General features: G+C 35.7%; 1 protein-coding gene across 1 annotated transcript in view; it reads left to right on the top strand.

Annotated features, from left to right (window-relative positions):
* Positions 1–19,352, top strand: part of ADGRV1 (adhesion G protein-coupled receptor V1) — a 402,490-nt gene that overhangs the window by 80,397 nt on the left and 302,741 nt on the right. Inside the window, exons 38-48 of the mRNA XM_004678139.1 lie at positions 1,455–1,533; positions 1,636–1,774; positions 2,432–2,573; positions 7,431–7,693; positions 9,203–9,378; positions 10,298–10,422; positions 13,645–13,802; positions 13,881–14,027; positions 14,369–14,476; positions 17,283–17,547; positions 18,220–18,342. Of these exons, the coding sequence (XP_004678196.1) occupies positions 1,455–1,533; positions 1,636–1,774; positions 2,432–2,573; positions 7,431–7,693; positions 9,203–9,378; positions 10,298–10,422; positions 13,645–13,802; positions 13,881–14,027; positions 14,369–14,476; positions 17,283–17,547; positions 18,220–18,342 (1,725 nt within the window). The remainder of the gene's footprint in view (positions 1–1,454; positions 1,534–1,635; positions 1,775–2,431; positions 2,574–7,430; positions 7,694–9,202; positions 9,379–10,297; positions 10,423–13,644; positions 13,803–13,880; positions 14,028–14,368; positions 14,477–17,282; positions 17,548–18,219; positions 18,343–19,352) is intronic.

The raw sequence follows: 19,352 nt of genomic DNA, 5'->3' as shown, positions 1-19,352 counted from the left end.
TGATTTTTATATTATCTTAGGTTAACTATTGCTTATTTGTGTTATTTTCTTCTTTTCTGAGCTTTCATTTCTTTTCATGCTTTAGAAAACACTCAGTTAATTCATTACAGACTGAAAGGTAAAACTGGAACCTCAGTACAAATTAATGTAGATTAATACCTCAGTACAAATTAATGTAGATTAATTTCAAGATTTATTCTTTTTAAAAGACAGCTGTTTTCAGTTTAGACATTTAGCTGAGAAATTTTGAAACCTGTGGATGTCACAACTCCTTAGGGGGTGGTGATCAGCAGTGGGGTGATCTGCTCCTCCCCACTGGTTATAGGTGACTTTGGGCAGAGAAGAAATTAGTCTGGGTTAAAAGGCAAGCTTGTGGCCTGAGGAATAAGAGTCCCTCATTTTGAAACTCAGTATAATTGTGTTGAAACTGTCCAAAGAGAATACCCCATCTTTAATGTATTGTTTTAAAAGGTTTCAATTCTTTTGCAAAATAATTCCAATGACTTAGTCTGTTTATCGCAAGTAATTATCATGAGCTGACTATTGTTCAAAGTAGGAAAATTGAGGAAATATTTCATAGCTTTCATTCCAGTATAAGAGGCCATGAGAATGGTTTAGCTTTTGCTCAGTTTTCTGAAACCCCTATTTCCAGTACTTTGTATGCTAGTACTGACCACCCCTACATCTTCCATTTCGCAATGTGGGAGCTCAGACTGAAGCTAAGTCACGGCCCCAACTCCTGCAAGTTGAAATTGGTGGAATGAGACGTCTTGCTCTGTATTGTCTGGTCTGATGGGCACAGATCCTGATTTGTATTGTCCTTGAAATGTGCTCTTCACTCGAACTGTGCTCTCCTCCCTGCTCTCCCACATAAACAGGCCAGGTGTGCTAACTACCCTAAGGTAGTACCCTTGAAATTTAAAAGGTAAAGGACAAACTATTGAAAACAATCCAAAACAAGTAACAGGTTTAGTTAATATTTCCAGACAACATATTGGACTTGATGGCCCAAACACAAAATAATAAGAGATAAGAAACATTTAGTGACCTGTGTATATTCTACTAAACCTCTCCCTATTCTTTCTCAACCATTCCTTCTTTGTTGTTTTCCTCTTTCTTTTTCACAAATGTATTTTTCTCTGTGGCCCTTCTGCTTTTCTCTCATTCATTCCTCTCTCTTCCTCTCCCTCTGTTTGACTGCCTCCTCTTTTCTTTTCCTCTTGAAATAGATTAAAATAATGAAAACAAAACCACAATCTCCAGATGCTTATTTCATACTGTCCTCAGCTGATTAAATTTCTGTCAGTCTTGTTCTTGCTAGCAAGAAGTTTCCTTATTCAGATGTTACAAACATTGGTCTATATTTTCATAAGCAACTTTTGAGTGATAGTGACCATCCCTCTGTTAAGAATTACATTGCATTTATTTAAAAATATTTTTCTGCGCTGTTTCAGATTCCGAGGGCTTGGCTGCACAAATTGTCATTGATGCCAACGATGGTGCAAGGGGCATAATTGAATGGCAGGACAGCAGGTAAGCCTGATGTTGTGAGCAAGCCCTTTTCTGAGCTTCAGATTATTTTCCACCAAGTAAACATCCATGAGGAAAACTTGAATGTGCTCTGTTTTATTATAGGTCCGAAGTAAATGAAACCCAAGGAACCCTGACATTGGTAGCCCACAGGGGCAAAGGGGCTCTTGGCCATGTATCCTTGTTTGTCTATGCCCAGAATTTGGAAGCTCAACTGGGGCTGGATTACATCTTCACCCCGATGGTGGGGCTCAAGATCTACCAAATATCACTTTTACAGATTATTAAAAGATTATTATTACTTCAAAGCTATAGTGCTTTAGGTGCTATAATGCTTTATAGTGCTTTAATAATAAATTCACCTTAAAATAATTCATTAATCTAGACCAGAAGAATTTCAAGTGGTAGAATAATTCTTTCAGTTAAAAAATATAAATTATTTTTTTTGTATTCTAGGGAATATGCTGTATTTTTTTCATTCATTATTTTATAGGAATATGTGATATTCAATGTGTTACTTATCTTTTCACTGTAATATGGGAGAGTGCAATTGTATCAAAGAATTTATATCAGAAAGCCACCCTAACATTTCTAATGCTTGAAAATGCTAACTTATTTTATTTCTTTGTTTTAATTCATTGAATTACCTGTAGTATTTTAAAACACTTTTTGCTTTTGTCTTTTCATGGTTTTTAATCCTTAACCAAACCTTTTCTTCCTGCATAACTTATTTCAACCTAGTTGTCATTTTAAACAGACAGACATGATACAAGAAAGATAAAGGAAAAATCCCTGTGGAAGTTTATTCATATGTGTAAAAACTATGTTTCTTTTCCTATATCCTTTAAAAATCCATAGTATGTATAAATGTAATATTCTCTACTTCTGCTGTTTTGGTCAGATTCTTCATTTTGCTGATGGAGAAAGGCACAAAAATGTTGACATCATGATTCTTGATGATGATATTCCAGAGGGAGATGAAAAATTTCAACTGATTTTAACAAATCCTTCTCCAGGACTCGAGCTGGGCAAAAGTACACTAGGTATCTGAAAATTTCTTATAAATAACTCCAGCTCCTTCATCCTGAATATGTAGGCAGATAAAGGGGGATTGCAGAGTTTTCTATGCATGGAATGAATCATATATTAAGTTAAGCATTTTGAAGTGTTGTGTTAGTTTAACAATGCTTCTAGCCTCTGTGCATGTGTAAATGTGTGTGAAAAAACACTATTAGGTTGGTATCAAAGATAATAGAAAATAACACCCATAGTTATTTTAGGGTTTATTTAGTTTGTAAATTCTTTCCTTTGGGATTGAATTCTCCAGTTTACTGCTTAGCAATAGAAGGAATGAAAGATGGTGTTTTAGCTTCATTTAGTTGCTATAATGTTTCCTTAAAGACTTTAAGTGTGTAGATACCATGGACAGGTCATAGAGTTAAATGTTTTGCTTGGAACAGTAAGTCATTGCTACTAATAGTCACCCTAGTTCTCCTGTTCTGCATCATGCTGACAACTTAGAAAAGGTAAAAACACAGTGACGATGCTTTATGGGCACCACAACTTTAAGACTGGAGCACTCATAAAAAGTCACTATATTCGGGCCCTCCCTGGTGGCGCAGCAGGTTAAAGCACTGCACTGAGAAGCTAAAGCCACTTCACATGAGTTCGATTCCCGCCTGCCCCGGAGGTGACCACATGGCGAGGCAGACCTCTCCTGACCCGCCCGCTGCTGCCCTCAGCAGTGTACTTCGTTGATCTGCCTGTTCTGCTCCCCACTCTGTCCCTGGTGAAGCCTCTCACTGCCCCTGAGCCTCTGACCTGTACCCCAGTTCTGTATGTACAAATAAAATAAATCTTTAAAAAAAAAAAAGTCACTATATTCAGTTCCTTGTAATAGATAAATGAATGGGTTTAGAATAATAGGTATTGACAGACTCTTTAATCTCCCTTTTAGCAATTGGCTGACTGTTCTTTGGGGAATCTTTTAATTAATCTTAGTTTCCTAAGTCATTGGCCTTTATGCTGAAAAAGCTAATTTGTTTTTCTCCTTTTAACTTATACAAAGAATAATTTCACCTATATGTGAATTACTGAAAAAAATGATTGATATTTAGCATACCTACAAATGCTAGCTATCAGACGGTAGAACTGAGGCGCTGAAAGGAGATGAATAGGGGTGGAGAGCAAAAGGTGGAGGAATTCCAAGGCACCTGGGTGGTGGCTGTGGTGTGGTTACATGCAACTGAAGAGGTATAAACCTGTTCCCCTAAATCATATGCATTGCTTTAATCCAATGTTACCACAATAAAAAATAAACAATCAAATACATGATGGGTAGTGAAAATGTATAAGAACTTACAGTAATCTAAGCTTATTTTTGCTTTTATTGCCATATTCCATAGACCTCAGAATCTTTTATCTTGAGACTGTAATCACTGTTTCAAGTTCTGTTATGTCTGAGATGAAATCATTTCACTGTAGAGTGTAGTGGGTTGTACATGAAGGACTCTGGGGATATACATTGTATGTTAAGAATCTTCTGTGAATTAATAATAGAAAACCCTATCAGACTGACTAAAAGATCCTGTTTTGTCTCTTCTTGCCTTTTTTTTTTTTTTTGAGTATTGGTTTTATCCTGAGGCCAGTAATGTTGATTAAGAATCTTCTGTGAATTAATAATAGAAAACCCAATCAGACTGACTAAAGATCCTGTTTTGGCTCTCCTCCTTGCTTCTTTTGAGTATTGGCTTCATCCTGAGGCCAGTGTTTCATGTCACAGAGTGTTGATCTCATCTATTCCTCTTCATTCTTCATGATGGGAAATGGGAAAGAGAGTATATTTACTCTTGTCTTGATCTAACTCTGGTTGAAATTACAAAGATTCCATGCCCACCAACATGAGTAAATGGAAGGAATGTGTTACTGGACTCGGTCAAGTTTACTTTACACTTGTAATTTTCAACTTTCAAATATTAATAAATTCCTCAGAAGAATAATTGCTTTTACAGAGGGTAATTTCTTAAACCATGCTTGATTAATTAACTTTAATATGGTTTCCATGCCTTCATAAAGTATGTTTCTCCACATTTACAAAAGAAATTTTGTTGGCTGTTAACACTTTCAAAAAAAAGTTCTAATGAGTGAAAAATAAGTGGTTATATAGAACATACTTTTCTATACAGGTAGCGAGTTTGACATTGAATACTTGTTTTATCTCTGATAGGTTCTTTATAGCATGTGCTTTTCTCTGGTTTGTGATTTTTTTTTTTAAAGATTTATTTATTTGTACATACAGAACTGGGGTACAGGCCAGAGATGCGGAGGGTGAGAGGATTCACCAGAGACAGAGTGGGGAGCAGAACAGACAGATTGCTGAAGTACACTGCTGAGGGGAGCAGCGGTAGGTCAGGAGAGGTCTGCCCCGCCATGCGGTTGCCTCCGGGGCAGGCAGGAATCAAACTCATGCGGAAGTGGCTTTAGCTTCTTAGTGCTGTGCTTTAACCTGCTGCGCCACCAGGAAGGGCATGGTTTCTGGTTTGTGATTTTTACTTGTCTGTAGAAATATTTTGAAGGCAATCTTTGCTTCCTAACTATTGTAGATAATGTCTTCTAATTTGCCTTTCATCTTTTATTACTGCCTTTTATCACTTATTTTAGTGTCCTATTGTATGAGAACATTTTAAAACCAAGCATTTTCTAGTATTTCTTACCTTTTTCATTTCTAGTGTCTTTTATTTTTTATTGTGGTAATGTTCATTGAGGTAATAGTTTACATTATTGCTTGTGTTTTGAAATAAAGGATTCCTTCCTTCTGCTACTATTACCATAGCACTCCTGGTCTGATTTTAAGTTTTATTTCTGTAGCTCTTCCCATGCTAAATATTTCACTGGATTTGCAATTAATTATTTATTATGTCATGAATTTTTCCACTGGTGTAATATAAAATACGGACAATTTTGTGACCTTAGATTGTATGATCATGCTCTAATATCCCATAAGAAATGGGACATGCATAAGCCAACGCGTTTTTTTTTTTTCAGTGCAAATTTTTTTCTGTGCAGCTATCTGTTCTTTTCTGGATTCTCTTTTGTTCTCTTTGCCTATTCTTGTGCTAATTACAGATTCTTTTATCATTGCCTCAAACTATACTTTGTTACTTTTTAGGCCAAATTTTTTTTTTTTTTGAGTAATGCTCAAATTCTTTCAGTTGTGATAACATTGGGATTCTCCCCATCAGGCATCACCTCCACCACCATAGGGTACTACCACTGAATCACCCCTCATCCACCACCATAGCCCTCTGTGCTTCCTTTTCTCCTTTGTCTCTTCCCAGCAGCCCCCCCCATATTCAGTTCTAAATTCAGTTTTAAAGAGTTAGTTTTTAATATTTTTTCCCTCTACATCATCTCATTTATTCTTTCAAGTGGCCTCTTCCATGTGGACTTGGGAATCAGTGAATGGAGTTCCAAAGAAAACTATTTTGATTGAGGCAAAATACAAATTTTAATTTAGATGGCCTGAACATGATTATAACTTTTTTCCATTTAGAAAGATGATATGCCTTGCTATTAATTTAGATCTTTCATATCACTACTTTAGTTTGTCTCGGGGTTTGCTTTTGAGGGAACACAAAGACTTAGATGGAAGTAGGATGGTGAGAAATGAAGCAGTGAGAAAGAGAGGAAAGCTGATGAAAGAGCTACTAATGAACAGCAGTGTCGGGGGCGCCTGGGCCTGTGCTGCTAGCATTCTTCTGAACAAAGGTCTGGACTGTTCTAGTGAGAAGGAAGGTAACTGTGCCACTCATCCACCAACTCCTATCCCTCATTGTCTGAGAATCACTTTGGGTCTAAATTCCCACTAGCTGTGACCTGACTCCTATTGAGCTGAAGCTGTCCTCAGGTAGAACGAGAAGCTGAAGGCCAAAAGGAGCTGCTGGAGGTGACCAGGAGTGGGCCAGGGGGTAGGGATGAGGCACTGACAGCTTCTGCCATCTCACACAGGGCAGTTTAGTATGCTTCAAATAGGCTTTTATATTTTTTACTTTAATTCCTCCAAGTATTTTTGCTATTATGAATGGTATCCCCTTACTGTTATGTTTTAAAAATAGCTATGCTAATATGTAGTGGTAGAACATTTTTAGCACCATGCTTGGAAGCAGATTCCCTAGCTTTGCTCCCATCTTGCCACTTTGCACCTTGCGAAGTTCATCAAATATGTTTGTTCTCCAGTCATTGGTTCTGTAGAGTGAGAATAAAGACTCAACTTCATAAAGTTATTATGCAAATTAAGCTAGTTAATATAGGTTGAACAATTTTAAACTTTTTGCTCAGTTATTGGTGATAGTAAAAATTAGCCATTGAGCTTTGAAGGTTATACTGCATATAGTTTGCACTCAATTATTCAAATGTTTGTTATTTTTGCTTTTTAAGAAGACAATCATGTTGTCTTTGAAAGAGCAACAGTTCTGACTATTCTTTTTTGTTGCTGTTACATCTGCTACCTGGCTTGGTAGCTCCAGAACAATGTAGAACAGTAACAGTCACGACAGACTTTATTGTCCTGTTTCTGCCTTTAGTGGCACTGCTTCTAGTGTTTTGCCATTAAGTTTTATTTGCTTTTGACTTCTAAGTGAATGCTTCAGAGGAAGCTGCCTTTTATTTCAAAGTTTACTGGGTATTTTTATAACATAAGTGACTATGGAATTTTACTGTATGCTTTGAAAAAATGTCCTTTTCTTTCTAAGGTAATCGAGTTAACTTGGTACAAAATAAATGTGTGTGTGTACACACACGCGCGCACACACACACACACACACACACACACATATACTCCCCAGTAGCTTTATACATGCACATTTTATTTTCATTTATTGTTCTAATATTTATTTCGACAGCTTTGATTACCATCCTTGCTAATGATGATGGCCCTGGAGTACTGTCATTTAACAACAGTGAACACTTTTTCCTAAGAGAACCAACAGCTGTCCACATGCAGGAGAGTGTAGCGGTGCTGTATATTGTTCGGGAACCTGCACAAGGACTGTTTGGAACTGTGACAGTTCAGTTCATTGTGACAGAAGTAAATTCTTCGATGGAGTCAAAGGATCTGACTCCTTCCAAAGGCTATATTGTTTTAGAAGAAGGTGTTCGATTTAAGGTACCGTAGGACCCTTTACTGACATTGAATGATTATCTTTAATATTTAAAAATAATCGCCTCTTGGAGGAGCACCCTGGGTTCTAGATAGAAAAAATATGCCCAACTTAGTTGATAGGTAAAAGATGTGAAATTACTGTGTGAAATCACTATTATGCAATTTACTTGGTTAAAAGTCCAAGTAGAAAAAATGTGTTCTGTTAATTGGGGAAGGGAGTAGGTAAATGATAGTGAAAATTTGTGTTGCTATTTGAAGTTTAAACATTTTTAAATGGCATATTTAATTTTTTATGTCCAAGTTGTGAACTAGTATTTAACCCTAGCCAATCATTGATTACTTTTGCCACATTTTTGTGAAATACAACTGCTTGCTCCATCAGAACACTTATTTGAGAAGCAGGGTATTCTATGTGGATAGGAAGCTTATTCAGGGTAAAAAGCTGGATTTGGTATTAGTTATAAATGTTAGCTATACTCATAGAAATTTATGCTCTAAACCTCCATTTTCATATGCTAATTTTCTTGTTACTGAAAGTTAACAATTCAAGTTTGAAGTACTTTAGGAGTTTTTTTTTGACCTTCACATACTTTTTGCTTTTTGAAAAGGACTTGGTTTTTGTTTTCTTTTCTTATATATTTCTTATTATTTCCATTGTGGTTTATTTCCTAAAGGCTTTCAGTTTGCTTAAAGACCTTTCTATTCATTAGGTAAATTAACCGAGCAAATTAGATTAAATAAATTTTTCTTTTACCAAAATAACTGCCTTTACCCATGTATTTAATTTTAATATCTAATATTAAAACACAGAGACCTTAAAATGCATATCTTAGTTGCTTTAAATCTCTGTATATACATTAACATCTCCATGGATTAAGACAGTGAACTATTTATTTTTCCTCATTACTCCCTAGAGGAAACTACATTCTGATTTTTATTATTGAAGAATCATTTTGCTGGTTCTTGAGCTTCATAAATAGAATCATTCAGTACGTGCAGTTTTGTGTCTGATGTGTCTGACTTCTTTTTGCCCATAATTATTGAACTGTATGGTTGTACACTTAAGTAGTTGGTTCTTTTTACTACTGAGCAGCATCTCACTGAATAAAGGCTATTTGTTTATCCATTTTTTTTCTATTGAAAAACAAATGAATTGTTCCTAATTTGTGCAGTATGTCTATAACTGTCTAAGACTAATAACACTATACAGACCAGAATAAGACTAATACTGCAGCTGCTTAACTAAGGCTGGATAAAGAGTTAAAAAAATTTTTTTTATCTCAGTGTTATTTTTAAATGCCACATATTTTAGATGATTGCATGCTACATATCATATTGAAAAATCCTTAAAGTAGTAACTTGAAGCAGTTATATTATGGGGATTGGTATTAAAGTAACACAGAAGTGATATTTTCTAAGACATTCTGTTAAATTTTTTTATCAAATTTCTCTGTCCATGTTTTTCAGAACTACTCTATTCTAGTTAACTTGACCTTTTCATTTTGTTTTCAGGCCTTGCACATATCTGCCATATTGGACACAGAACCAGAGATGGATGAGCTTTTTGTTTGTTCCTTGTTTAATCCAACTGGGGGTGCTAGACTGGGGATACATGTCCAGACTCTGATAACCATTTTGCAAAACCAGGCCCCTCGGGGGCTATTCAGTATCTCTGCAGTTGCAAACAGGTATTGTTTCTTCATAAGGAGGTTATGATTTTTGAAGCTAAGCAGGAAATGTTTTTCGTATAAAGAAAATCACAAGGAAATTGATCTCGGTGCTTATCTTAAAGGGGATCTTTGATATGCACTCCAGCAGGTAGCTGCTGAGATGAGACCATATGCCATCTGTAAAGGGGAACGTCAAAAACCTAATTATGCCCCCCAAAAAGAGTAGCTAAAATTCTTATTTTCTCAGAGTTTATATGTTCAGGGTAAGGTCTGCAGCATTTTTAAAAATAAAAAGTGAGATATACCGTGGATTTTTATCTAGGTGAGTAGATAAAATGACTCTTAAAGTATATATAAATATGATGATAGCTTTAAGTCCCTGTTGAATCTAATCTTCATTATTTTATATCTTAGAAATATTCTAGTAGATGTAGTTTCATTAATATACTGAGAATTTCCTGACTCACCTTTTTCTCTGTGAAATGTTTTAGTTTATGTGAGAAGAAACTTAAAGATGAAGCTTTGTTTTTAAAAAATATGTGCTGAAGTTACTGAAGTCACTGATGCCCACTATTTTCTTGTGATCATAGTATCAATGTGCTACTTTGGTGCTTTTTCAAAAAATTTCCTAAGTGAATATTTTCGAACTTTAATTATACATCGCTTGTCTGTTTTCCACAATGGAGGATTTCTCCTCTCAGATGTGATCCCCCTAGTTTTCCACCATCAAAGCCCACAGTCTTCTACCACAGCCCACTGTTCTCTCTTCCACATTTTTAATTTTCACCTTCAGTCTAGACTTTCTGTTGCATAAGATTTGTGATCTCGTTTTTCTGTGAAACTTAAGAGTAGTAAATGAATGCTAGTAATGATATATATTTTAATATATAAAAGTTATGCTTTTTTCTGCTTTTCACACTCCATTTGTATTTTTTAGAGCCACCTCTATACACATCGAAGAAGCCAACAGAACTGTATATTTAAACGTGTCTCGTATTAATGGCATTGATTTAGCTGTGAGTGTGGAGTGGGAGACAATATCGGAAACAGCCTTTGGCATGAGTATGTTTAGTTTCTTATGAGAACAAAATTCTATAACCAAGAAAAGTGGCATGTATAAGATGTACATTTGCCCCCAATGAATCATAGTCTATGGCTCTGTTGAAAGTGGAAGACAGACCTCTGGTTCCTTTATTGTATTCACCACTATTGAGTGGTTTTCATATGTCAGGCATGATGCTGAACTCATGTAGCTTAGAATTTAAGGGGCAACAGAAATAAGAAAAATTAACATGTAGTTTAAGTGGTAGCAAATGTCTTAAAATGGGAAATCTGAGTGTTGTGAGAGCTTAAGGGAACGTTTCCCTGGATAGCAAAGTTTTAACTAACAACAAATGATGAATGAAGTTGATTACACAGAGCTGGATTAAACGAACAAGGGGGAGGAAGTAAGAAACTTAAGGCAGAGGTCTGGAGCCAATTAAAAATATACAAGTGAAAAAACTAAGTTGGACGTTGGACTTAGAAATAAAGGGGGGAGTATTGCATTAGGAGAGCTAGTCAAGGCTAGATCGTTCAAGAACTTGAACTTTATCACTTATGAGTGAAACCGTGTTTTCCTTTCTCTGATTTACTTCACTCATTTTTTAGGTAAAGGAACAAAATAAATGAATGAAAAACAAAACTCAAACTTTTAGACTATGAGGATAAAATGGTGGTGCCAGAAGTGAAGAGAGAAGAGAGGGTGGGAATATTTGGTAAAAGGGCTCACCTGTATGGTGCTGATTGGAAAGCAGACTTATGGTGGTGAACATAGTGTAAAATATATACCCATGTCAATGTGAAATGAGTTTACATAACAACAACAAACCAATATTACTTTCATAAAAAATTACATTTGGAAAAAAGAACTTGGAGAATGTGTTACAGATCTTATGGTCTTTATTAGTTTCATGGAAAGTTTTTAGGTTGCATAAGCTTAGGGGACGGTTATCCTGTGTGTCTGTGAGATGGTTTGATGCATTTGCACTGTAAAGATATCATTCTCAGTGCCATGTAAAGACTGGCAGGCACAGAAGAAGAGAACAAAGGGAGAAAACAAAGACAGTAGATAGGGGTAGATTGGAGGAGGTGGAAAATTGAATGTAAGGGAGAGAGGGAAGAGCTGCAAGAGAGGGAAGGCTGATAGAAGACAAGTGTTATTTTAATAAGGTGAGTGATAAAATGTTAGATGTCAAGGAACATATTTTAGGAAGATAAAACTGAGAATCTTTATCATACAAACAGCAATTCGGTGTCTTGGAAATTGATTTTGATGATCAGGCTGGAAATTGACTTTGAAACCTGGAAAGAGACTACAGATAAAGTGGACACAGACTAAGGTCTGAGAAAGTTCTAATTGAATGACAAATGATACAGTGATCAACTTAAAAATCCTGGTTAGAAAGCTAGGGGAATACGAGATTGCCAGAGCAATAGAGGAATGTTTTAAAAACCCATTGAAAAGTACCCATTGTAGTTACTAATGTAGAATACATACAATAGCAAGTGCTAATCTTACAGACGGATGGCCATTGAGTGGCATTTTGAAAGAGGTGAAGGAGTAGCTGCAACTAATTTAAAAGACACCTGACTAAAAGGTTGGGCCTGGTGAAGATGGCTGTTGTATTGTCAGATTCCTAGGGCTCTTGTTTGTTTAGTTTTGGGAGACTAAACATGTTGAAGCACTGTTGGAAAAGACCCCACAAAGAAATGAGACAGATTATGGTTTCTAATTCAGAGTTTCCTCATCATTGTTTGGCCTGTACATGGGTGTTTTTTTATCTTTTTTTTTAAAGACTTATTTATGCCTACAGAACTGGGGTACAGGCCAGAAATGCAGGAGCAGTGAGAGGCTTCACCAGAGATAGAGTGGGGAGCAGAATAGGCAAATCATCAAAGTACACTGCTGAGGGGAGCAGGTGTATCGGGAGGGCCTGTTCATCTTTTTTTGAAACATTATTTGGGAAATCATGTGCTGGAGGTTCTGCTATTCCATCAGCCGTCATCCATTCTTTTTCTACATCTTCTTGAGTTATAGTAAGGAAGAATTTTCCTATATGGTCAGAAACATTCAGAACCCTTAATACAAAAGGTTGGCATACCTTTAAAAGGAGGTAGGATAAGAATTTAAAAATCACATTTCTAGAGATGCATATTACAGTGGATATTGCTGTAGGCATTGACTTTATGTCTTCTTGAACCATTAATTTAAAAATGCTCAGTAATTTACAAGACTGGAGTCACTTGACATTGTTCTTCCTGCTTCATTTTTGCACCATCAGCTTTAGTTTAAAATTTATTTTCTTTGATAGCTTTGTTTTTGTCTTTGTTTACTTATAGCACTGTGTTTTAAGACATGTGAGTCTGTTTTGGAATGTTTGTAAAGATTTATTTTTATTTATGCATGCAAGAGCTGGGTAAGAGGCCATCTGAAGGGTGAGAGGATTCACCAGAGGCAGTGGGGAGCAAACAGGCAGATTTACAGAAATACACTGCCCAGGGGCGCAGTGGGAAAGAAGGGAGAGGTCTGCAGCACCTGGTGGGTTATCCTCCCGGCAGGGGATCAAACTCATGCTGTAATGGATTCTCATAGCTTGATAGTGCTGACTTTAATCCTTCTGCCACCAGGGACGCCCGTTTTGCATTCTTAAAAGAAGTGAAATTGGGACCCTCCCTGGTGGTGCAGTGGGTTAAAGCACAGCACTAAAAGGCTCGTTTTCATGAGTTCCATCCCCGCCTGCCCTGGAGGAGATCCACATGGCACCTCAGACCTCTCCTCACCCTCCGCATTTCTGGTCTGTACCCCAGTTCTGTATGAATAAATAAATAAATCTTAAAAAAAGTGAAATTGGATGGTTATAGTTTCAAATTAATAGTGCAAAATTTGAAACTGACATTTAACATGTTTCTATATGAGAAACCTGTTAAAATTTCTCAGTTGTACTTATAGCTTTATGAAAGTTGATAAGAAATCATACTTATTATTTTTCCCATTAAAATGTACATTTAGTATGTATAACATTTTTTTTTTGAAAGCTGGAAATAGTGCGGAGTACTAATAACTTTTCTCAATTTTTAAGTTGTTATGTTTAGCTATGATTTTTAAATTCTCACTTATTTCTCTTACACACATCATGGATAGATCTTTATTTCTACTAACCAACTCAGTAGTCTCACTGTTTAAACAATAAGCTTAAGTGTAGAAGGGATTATAAATCGATTAATCTTGCTTATGTTTTTCAGAGGGAATAGATGTTGTATTTTCCATATTTCAAAGTTTTATGGATACATCAGCTTCTGGTTGGTGTTTCTTTACTTTGGAAGATTCAACATATGGTGTTATGTTACGAAAAGTATCTTCTACTATTTACCGATGGCAAGGAATTTTTGTTCCACTTGAGGTAAACATTTATGCTACAATACATAAAGAAATGTGTATATGTACAAATATGTGTTAACTTCATCTTCTTTTCACTCAGGATTTAAATATAAAAAATCCTAAAACTTGTGAGGCCTTTAATATTGGTCCTTCTCCCTATCTTGTGATCACTCATGAAGAAAGAAATAAACAAAAATCTTCTGTTAACAGTGTATATACATTCACCTCTGGACTCAAATTATTACTGGTAAAGGAAACTTCACTTACTAATAGATTATTTTAAAAAATAGATTTGTAAGATCAATTTCAATGGCAGATAATGTGTGTTCTATGTTAATGTGCAAAAGGACTTTTTCAAGTTGATACACATTTTAGTAAGATGTCTTGACCCAGGAATATTTTTGTCTATCTGTAAATAGAACCTACGTATGCCTATCAAAGGATCAGAATGAGTTTTCAAGTTTTGAACTTCAAACACTAGCTTATATTTTATTATTGTAAGAATGTTATTTCTGTAATCAAAGCTTTTCTTGGATAAATTTGTTTTTCTTGGATAAATTTCCCCCAATTGCTCTGCCTTCCTTACAGGTACAAACGATCATTATTTCAGAAAGTTCGCAAGTAAAATATTTTACTTCAGATGGTCAATGTTACTTAATTGTTGCCAGTCAAAGAGATGATTCTGAATTAACTCAGGTTTGATTCTTTTAAATATATATTTTTCTTTCTAATATTATGAATAGAAACTCATCAAAGATGTGGTCTCTAGGTTTAGTTTGTATGAAAGAAAACCCTAATTTAATGGTGGTACAGCATGATGTAGAATTTGATTAGTCACAGTTGATTTTTAAACAGTGGAATTGTGAATATTGTCTTAAAGAATTGGTATACATGTGATATTAAACATGAACATTTAATTAGAAGATATTGCATTGGAAAACATGGAGAAAATCATATGGAATGGATATCTGAAAATTTATTACCAGTCAACATCAGTCCATTTCTGCAGTAAATTGTATCTTAGAATCCCAGTAATGTTTATTTAACATTTTTAAAAATTATTTTTCAGGCTTCTGTGACTGCTTCTCAAATACTCACTGCAAATAATAATTGTTGCAATGAAAGCTACCAAAAAGGATATTACTTATTTTCCCAAGACCAAATTCAGAAACCAGTTTTACTTTTTCCTTCTGTTACAAAAGGAGGAAGCATTTCATCTGTGAAAGCTGGTTCCTATGTCTTAACTCTCTTGCCTTCATAAACTGTAGATATTCTGTGTCCTGCATCACTAAGATCTTTCTATAATATTACAATTAGCATAAATGTGGGCTATTTGAGCTTAAAAAATTTCTAGCTCTCATCCTCCTCTGTTTCATTTTTCTCCTTGCTATAGTAAGAAATCTTAAAAGAACCTCTTCTTGCTTTGTCTTTATTTCCTCATGGTCACTGAAGACAACTGAAACATCAAAAGCCATTGACATCAGCTTGTGAGTCACCTCATTCTCAAATTTAAATCACTTCTTGATTTCTAGGAGAAATTTGATTGACTTCTAAGTCAAGATGGATCACAGGTTTTTCTTATATCTGTTATTCTCCTCAGTCTCAGTTGCTAGCTCCTCTTCCTTTTCCTGAACTTCATAATTAGATTTAGTTTTACTTGAGATTTCTTTTCTCTTCACTTACTTTGGGTACTTTTATCAAAACTCTGACTTGAAGTGTCAGCTATAGGTCGTCTTCCAAATTTATCCATTATCTTCTCTTTCTGTTCCAGTTTATATCTCTAACTGCCTTTTGGCATCACCACTGAAATCTAGCATCACCACTGAAATCTATTTTAAGTACAGAAATCCTGATTTTCATGAGGAAACTTTTTTCAGTTCTTGCTTTAATCTCATGAAATAATGGTATTGCCAATGCAGCTTCTCAGACAGGACACCAGGATATGTACTTCTTGACTACTTCTTTTTATTTACTCACATCTAATATGTTTTAAAAATTTATTTATTTATGCATATATTTATTTATGGTATAGGCCAGAGGTGCAAGGATGGGGAGTGAGAGGATTCACCAGAGAAACAATTGGGAGCAGAACAGGCAAATTGCTGAAGTACACTGCTGAGGGGAGCAAAGGGCGGGTCAGGAGAGGTCCACCACACTATGAGGGTCACCTCCGGGGTGAGGATTGAACTCCTGCTGCAGTGGCTATGGGCAGCTTCATAGTGCTGTGATTTAAGCCATTGAACCACCAGGGAGGGCCCACATATAAAAATTAATAGGTGTTTTTTGATTCTATCTTCTAATAATATTGAATACAGACATTTCTTTTCCATCTTTCTCCATGCCTAGTTGAGGTCGCTATCATTTCTCACCTGTATTACTAGAGTACACTTCTCTGACCTTTAATCCCTTCTCTGGGTAGTTGAGTAATCTTTTAAATATATTAGTTGGTTCATGTTGCTCCTTACTTAAAAACTAAAAGCTATCCAACAAGTTTCAATTCTATATCACTTAATATGGATGTATACCTATGTTAAGGACATAGGGTACCCTTATGTCCTTAATTGCCCAGCTCAGTACTGTTGTCCAGGTGTAATTATTAATACTGTCCTAGTACTTAATTATTGGTGTGCAAAGGATCCCCTGTAATAAATTACACAGTCACCCTAGTGAAAGATAACTTCATGATATTATCTCTTCAATCTTGCTTTTCTTCATTCTACCAGTGATGTCAATATTCTTCCAGTCAGACTAGTCTTCAGCTGACAAACTTTCTGCCATAGACACTTCTGTTCTAACTTGATTTTCTCTTATACCCATAATTCTCTATCACACTGTCCTCACAGAGGTCTTAATCCTCAGTGCTTGTTCAATTTAAAAATCATGATTTCATTTAATTACTGATGTATTTTTTATTTGCACTCCTACTAATTAAGATTAATGAAGGAGGAGCCTTTCTATCCAGATATTCTAGTGGAATATTAAGTTGACCAGTTGTTGACTGGATAAATATAGTTCCTGTAAGATTGAACATATTGTATAAGAAACTAGGTAAATTTTAATTTTAAATTCATGAACTCTGATGCTGAAACTTTGTATGCATTGCCACCTTCAGGACTGAAGATTTAGGCTTGCTTGATTTGTGAGTAATGTTACAACAATAGAAAATTTCTTATCCAGTTCTATATTTTTCATATTTGAATGAATTTCTTCCTGCTTTTGGTTTTCTCCATTACTTTCTGTCACTGTCCCCTTCCCAGATCCTTTGAACTGATTTATTTTCAAGCAGCTTCATTTGCTCATTCTAACTGTGTTTTTTTTCCTCTTTCTCTCTTGCACACATACACGAAAGAGAAGGCAGTGAGAACATCAGTTTTGTTGTTTCTCCATTTGTGAAAGTACTCTCTTTAAAAAAAGGGTCAAGAAAAATAAATGTCTTTGATTAAATTCTCACAAGTGGTAACTTCCAAATCATGAAGGTTTTGTATCTGAACATGTCTTGCAGGTCTTCAGATGGAATGGAGGCAGCTTTGTGCTGCATCAGACGCTCCCTGTGCGAGGCGTGCTGAGCATGGCCTTGTTCAGCAGAGCAGGGGCTGTGTTCCTCGCCATTTCCCAGGCGGATGCTGGGCCCAACTCGCTGTTACTCAGATGGTCTGGCAGTGAGTTTATCAGTTTTCAACAAGTGCCAACCAGTGGGACAACCCAAGTCGAGGCCTTTACTTCAGGAGATGATATTTACTTAATTTTTGCCAGAGCTATCTTTCTAGGTGAGAAGAATTAGTGTTTGTAATGTGTAAATAGTTTATACAACATGAATGCTGTATAATTTTAGTAAATTCTACGTAAGAATATTGTTAATACTTTAAGGTAATATAAGTAGAATATTTCTTCATAGCTGTCTATCAACTGTCACCGCGAATGGATATCAAAATAGAACATAATTTATTATAACCTTTAAGTGTTCTGAACTACTACTTTAAAGCTGTATTAAAGTTGGGGGTGGGTAGATAAAGTGGAAATATCTATGAAGACCTTATACCCAGAGCCCAAAAAGGTAACTTTTTATATGATTATCCACTGGGGTATCATTATTCATTTATAGTAGTAATAGTATTTTTAGTAACTTTTATAAGGCTGTTTCAGATTGCTGTTTGAAAATAAATATGCTTTGTGAAATCAGCATTCTTAAAATTAGAATATTTACCATTGTTCATTCTTTATCATGTGACAATGAGTTATTAACGATGTACACACCCATGTGGTAAATGCAAAAAGCTTTTTAAGTGTTCTTAGTAAGTTGTACATGTTTAAAAAAAAGAATGCTAACGATATAGTATAATTTTTTGTAATTTAATATTTTATCATAGTTCTACTGTGTAATTCTGTCATTTTCCCCATAACTTTTGCCTTCAGATATAACTTTTATTCCATTATTATAGGAGATCAAAATTCAACTGATATTTTCATCTGGGAGAGAGGACAGTCTTCTTTCAGATATTTTCAATCCTTGGGCTATACTGCTGTTAACAGGATTCGTTCCTTCACCCCAGCCTCAGGAATAGGTAAGGGAATTTTGACTGTTCAGCAATCCTAAAGACATCATGGGAAGTTATATTGATTGTTACATTATTGAATAAGACATTTATTCATTCATCATTGTGGCTTCTCATGTCTGCATCTCTAGTCAGCCTAAAGCACTAGTATTAGTATGGTAGTTTGTGGAAAATCCTACTGTGCACTCATGAAAGAGTGAAGTAGACACAGTATCTAGTATTATTATAAAAATAGTTTTTACCTCCAGGCTCCTTTAAAGGATCTTAAGGACTCCTGGAGATCCCTGAACTGTGAGCGTTATTGAGCAGAGATCCTTAAAGGCATTTCAGAGGCAAATGTTCAGAGGCATGTTTGACAGTCCCGCCTAACTCTGGTATATAGTATTGCTGGATGCTGAGGCTTGCAGTGGTCCAGGCTAGAGCTGATTTAGAAGTCTCTGAAGATGAGGAGTGCATGGAGCTGACATTAGCAGGAGATAAGTTGGATTTGGGAGACACTGTTTGGGCCTAGTTGAATTCCTGAAAGTTAAAATATGCAAAGTAAATGATATTCAGAAGGATAGAGGGTTTCGCACAGTTATAGGCTCTATTGTTAGAGTTTTCCCCTGGCAACAGACTGCTGCTTTCTCAGGCATTGTGGCCATTAGGCACTGTCCCCTTTTGTCACTTGGCTGAATAGGAGTCAGATTATTTATCTCATGATTTTTATAGATTGTTTCTCATTGCATGTTCCTTCCATGTGTACCCCTCCCTGTATCCATACATGTTCTCCCTTGGCATCTCCCCCTGGACACTTACATCCTTTTGATTGCCACACCAGATCCCTCTGTTGTCAAGTTTCTGTGTCTCATTGTTTTGCTTGTCTTGCCATTTACTTTTCTTTACATTGCCATCACTCTGGCAGACCAAAGATCTGTCATGTTATCCTATGTAGGAAATGCATCTTGAATAAGTTTCTCACTTAACAATTGGTTTGCTGGAAAAAAGTATGTGGATTTTCATCATGTATTTCCTTTTTG

This window comes from Condylura cristata, unplaced genomic scaffold, assembly GCF_000260355.1.
Source record: "Condylura cristata isolate star-nosed mole 26May11 unplaced genomic scaffold, ConCri1.0 scaffold00007, whole genome shotgun sequence".
In the NCBI taxonomy this organism is placed as follows: Eukaryota; Metazoa; Chordata; class Mammalia; order Eulipotyphla; family Talpidae; genus Condylura; species Condylura cristata.
The sequence above is the reverse complement of the archived record's forward strand: the minus strand, read 5'-3'. Positions and strand labels throughout refer to the sequence as shown.